The sequence below is a fragment of the Stegastes partitus genome, unplaced genomic scaffold (assembly GCF_000690725.1).
Source record: "Stegastes partitus isolate 25-593 unplaced genomic scaffold, Stegastes_partitus-1.0.2 Scaffold451, whole genome shotgun sequence".
NCBI lineage: Eukaryota > Metazoa > Chordata > Actinopteri > Pomacentridae > Stegastes > Stegastes partitus.
Genome location: NW_007578182.1, coordinates 362,401 through 367,217, shown reverse-complemented (window position 1 = coordinate 367,217; position 4,817 = coordinate 362,401). Strand labels below are relative to the sequence as shown.

Sequence of the window (4,817 nt, the reverse complement as noted above, 5' to 3'; positions counted from 1 at the left end):
AGGATTGATTTCAGTGTATTAATTTGAGACATTAGTGTGACAGTGGAGCTGATGTGTGTTTCCTATGATACAATGTCCGACACACATGGTTCTGAGGAAGCCTTAACTGTTGCTTTGACCTTCTTGTGGGATTTGTTGAAATAAACACATAACACTGCCAGTCTTATCCTTGAACTAAATTTGAAGATTATACTATCCTGTCAGTATGATGGTTCTACAAGCACCCAGCCACAGCGCCATGTTCTACAGATGCTGCTCAGTCAGCTGTTTGACTCTCACTTGGGTGCATCTTTTTAGTCTGAAGACTTGAGGAGACCTCCGATCCTCCACATGCGGATGGAAAACAAGGGAAACTCATCTGACAAAAGAAAGGCGCGTTGTTCCAAGTGACTCAAGAAGGCCATCTGCTCCGATCCCACCTCCAGCCTGCACGATACCTTTGATTTCTGTAGGAGCGCCTCCAGGATCGAGAACAGGTGGCACGAGTTCTGATACTGGTCCACGGGAAACTTGTTGAGCCCTGAGCCATCCTGAGCCTGCAAAGCGACATCAGACGTTTAACTGACACTCAAACTGCTCTCTATGTGGGTAAGAGTTAGCTTGGACACACTCTTGCCAATCGATCCAATGTGGGTAGGCAATCTGATGATCTGAATTTGGCACATGAGCTGCTTTTCAGAGGAATCCTGCAGATCGCATCATTGAAGGCGCTTTATCGAAGTATTTCATTTTCAGTTACTGCTAACCAGTTAGCCTTCAGCCTTCAGTCTGTCAGATCTGGCATTTCCCTCCAAGCAGGCTGGACAGGTCTCTTAAGCGAGTCTCTCATCAAGCAGACAGTCTCTGACTCCACTGTGTCGGACTGCTGACAGTCGTCCTTGTTCTGCTCTGGAGATCCGCTGTGAGCCAAACAGAACCTGCAGCAGGTGGAGAAGTGGTTCTTGCACAGCAATCTCAGGCAGCAGAACAGAACAAGGACCCCATCAAGTCTGATGAGATCCTCAACTGCCTTCACCAACTGCAGTCCAAGATGGAGAAGCAGGAGTTAAATCAAGAGAACGACACACTCACTGGACACACAATGAGTATTGTAAACAGAAGGAAGCATGATGGATGAACAGCTGCAAGTAGCAACATTTGAATGAAGCATGAGCAGTGGAGATGTGAGTTACTACTTTCAGTTAGAACTTTCATAATAAAATCAAAGTGGAAAAAAAGGATGAGGAGATTTGTGAGCTGAGCCTTTAGCCTTGCATCAGCTTTGTATTCGTGCCACCATATGCACAACTAATTCAAGTTAAAGTTCATCTAAATCTGCAGGATGAATGAGAATCATATACAGTCGATAATCCGACACTAAAAACCTTCTTTTATGTCGGATAGCAAAGCTGTCGGATTGTCAAGACGGAGGTCGACATACAAGGAGGGCTTGATGCTGGAAGGCTCATTTGTTGTTAATGTTTATTGTTCATAGTTGTTAGAATAACCAGTAGGGCTGGTCCGAATAGCACTTTCTGGTCTCTGGATATTCAGGCCCAATTAATGATGATCATCAGACTACTCTGTGCGGTCGGGGGGACACTTCCACCCCGGGGGAGCGCTCCAACAGGGTGGAGGTGGCCGGAACGCACAGGCAACACTTGGCTGATGATGCTAGTTTAGTTAGCGGTCACACTTCTGGTGACCAATGGTTTCCAACCAATGGTGGCGGCAGCAGCACTCCCCCGCCGCCGCCACCATCCGGGTTTACTTCCGTAAACACTGAGCATGCTCGCTGTGTGTGACGTCATCGTGTCCTCTTTTGCGCATGCGGGACATTTTTGGATGTTCACACAGCAGATCACATTGTTAAAGGACGGGTTATCGAGTCACGGCTGTCCATCTTTAGTCTGTCCCAACAGATCGTATTTCTATCATACATGCACATAATAATACCTTTATAGACACAGATATGGTCTTTTAGCCAGATTTTCCACCCATATAATCAAATTTGCAAATATTTACATAAAAACATACTGCTGCTGCTAAAACTTTTGGTTTTTACTACTTTTTTTTCTTCTTTTCTTTAAAGAAGTTTATTACTTTTGATCCAACAAACAGCGGCGGTAATGCAATCCAAAGGACAGATGGTGCTGAGAAAAGGTTGAATCATTCCTCAAATAATCCAGCACTGGAACACTCCTTCTGAGATGATGAACTGATAGGTGACACTGCAACAAATACTTACTGCTCAAGCCATTTAACAACAGACAACAGCACTAAAATATGATGTGTAATTGTTTTCAGAGCACGCACCGGGCATAGCCGAAGAAATACATGCACAGAAGGCTACAAAACAAACGTTAATTATTCAAATCAAGAGCAGCTACTGCATTTCTTCCTGGCTATGTCACAGTGTGCCTTTGCAAATGTGTGTGTCTGAACTTTTGCATGTGAAAGTTTGTGTGTGTGTGTGTGTGTGTGTGTGTGTGTGTGTGTGTGTGGGTGATGTCACGAAGAAAAACAACCGCCAGATGGCTGTCAGGTATTCCTTTGGGCTACAACCTTCAGAGAGCTGACAGAACGTGACAACAACACCCCCTTAACCCCTTACAAACGCACACACAGACGCACACATGCCCCGCTCAGACCCCATCAGGATCGGGTCACTTGGCACTTTGCTCAGCAGCCAGAACGTCGTTTTTCTTCATATCTCACTTTTTTTTCGGTTGTGCCTCCTTCAAAACTCCCATTTCTCCAGCAACACAAATACATCATACGAGACAGAACTCTGCCGCTGACACAACGACGATTCAGGAGCAATCAATAACATTTTACTGTTTCTTCACACACAATCAGCTGTGTCTGTTACTGCATGTGTGTGTGTGTGTGTTTTTATTACTGAAATTTCAAGAGTCAAAATGGCTGAGATGCTCCAATCTTTCATGTTCGTGCTTTAAGAACTTAGTTTGGCTTCTCTAAAAGTCGAATTTATAGCACAGAGGAGCTCCGAATGCTGAAGAATCTTCATGTGTGGAGCTGGGATTACTGCACATTTGTTGGGCAGGTTAACAATGGGTCACCGCTGAGCACTTAAGTGCACATTCAGGTAGTGGGTAAGTGTGTCCTGAAATATGGCAACACACAGTGCACTTAAACCACATGGGAGGTACGCTTCTCCTGCGAGTGCACTGAAACAGGAATCAGACGGTATCACAGCGGTGCTTCAGGAGCAAGAAGCTGGTTTTCTGACAGGATGAATGAAGTATGTTGGATTCAGTGTGAATATTATTACTGATATTAGTTTGAGATTATCTGAACACTCAGTTGCCTCCGTAGGCATCAATAATCTGGCTGAACACTGAAAGAATCAAGTATATTATAGCCCAGATGTTGATGAGATTATTTGCATCATCTGTCAGTGTCGGGCCCATCAGATGAGCTGCTAGGCAGGTGTCATGCAAATGTTTTACATGGTGACATCAAAAAAAAAAACTGAAGACAAATCTAGACTTCTAACAATTCAGGTAGGGTTTTCTGTGGAAGAGAATAATCCCCTTTGGTATGGACTTCCTGTTTTGTAAGTTTGCAGACTCTTTAAACAAACTTTGGGCTCTTTGACTGTCTAAGCTCTGAACCCTGCCAGCAGGTATGAAAGGCTTGAAGTATTTGCAAGATCTCGCAAATTTACCAGAATAAGAAACTGTAAAAACTGACAGAACTGCCAGATTTTACACTTCACATGTAGCATCATGCATGTTGTACAGGTTAACTCCAGATTTTTTTGGTTTTTGTTTTAGCCATGGCTGTCCTGTTTCCATAGGGGGGCAGGACTTTATACTGCAGTGAACAATGAGCCCACACTGAGTTGAAATGTAACAGGAGAGGAAAAGACCCAGAAACTGCTTGTGGTTCTGAGGATTAAATATCATATCCTTTCACTAATATTATTCATGACATAAACACAGCTATGCAGCTGATTTGATGTATTTGCTTACTATGTGGAAATAATAATAAAAACAACTAATAAGCTCGACCAAGTCTTTCATCTGCGTTTGCAAGAGTCAAGAGATTTTCTCATTAAATAAATGTGAGCTCAGATAAACTCCTCTTGGGCAAGTGGTCTGACTGGGCAGTGGAAGAACCTCACAACAGTAGAAACATCTTGCAAATATAACAACAAGGGTACTGGGATGGAAGCATTGTTCGCCACACTGCAGGAGGTTTTTGTTGATGCATAATGCTTTTGGTAATGCAAAACAGCAACATCCATGATCATTAACAAACATCCATCTATTATCTGATGCTTATCAAGATCTGGGTCACAGGGTCACTCGTTGCACAGACCTCCCTCTCCCATCCTTGTCTTATAGGGGTAAAAGTTGAGAAACATAAGGCTTGAAGTCTTCTTCAGGTTGGACAAACCAATCACGTAGGACGTGTCATAGACAGCTGACCGAACAGCTTCAACTGTCTTCTTTCAATTTGGTGGAGCAGTGGTTCAACTCTGAGCTTTTCCCGAATGACTGAGCTTCTCAGTCTATCTCTGAGGCTGAGCCCAGAGACCCGTCAGAAGAAACTGATGTCCTCCGCTTGTTATAATCTCATTCTTGTTGAGGGTAGAAATGTAGATTGATGGGTAAATCAACAGTTTCTTCTTTTGGCACCACAACAGACCAGCACAGCATCTGCATCACTGCAAACATCGCACCAATTCATCTGTCAATCTCTCTCGTGAACAATATTTTAAAATTGACAACAGATTCATCACCATTCAAATGTATGTAACAAGCAACAAAGTGCACACATGTAGACCTTAAATAGAGCCTGATAGTCTC

General features: G+C 43.5%; 1 protein-coding gene across 1 annotated transcript in view; it reads right to left on the bottom strand.

Annotated features, from left to right (window-relative positions):
- Positions 1 to 293: 293 nt before the first annotated feature.
- mei4 (meiosis-specific, MEI4 homolog (S. cerevisiae)) overlaps positions 294 to 4,817 on the bottom strand; it is an 82,964-nt gene continuing 78,440 nt past the window's right edge. Inside the window, exon 5 of the mRNA XM_008286356.1 lies at positions 294 to 536. Coding sequence (XP_008284578.1) covers positions 294 to 536 — 243 coding nt within the window. The remainder of the gene's footprint in view (positions 537 to 4,817) is intronic.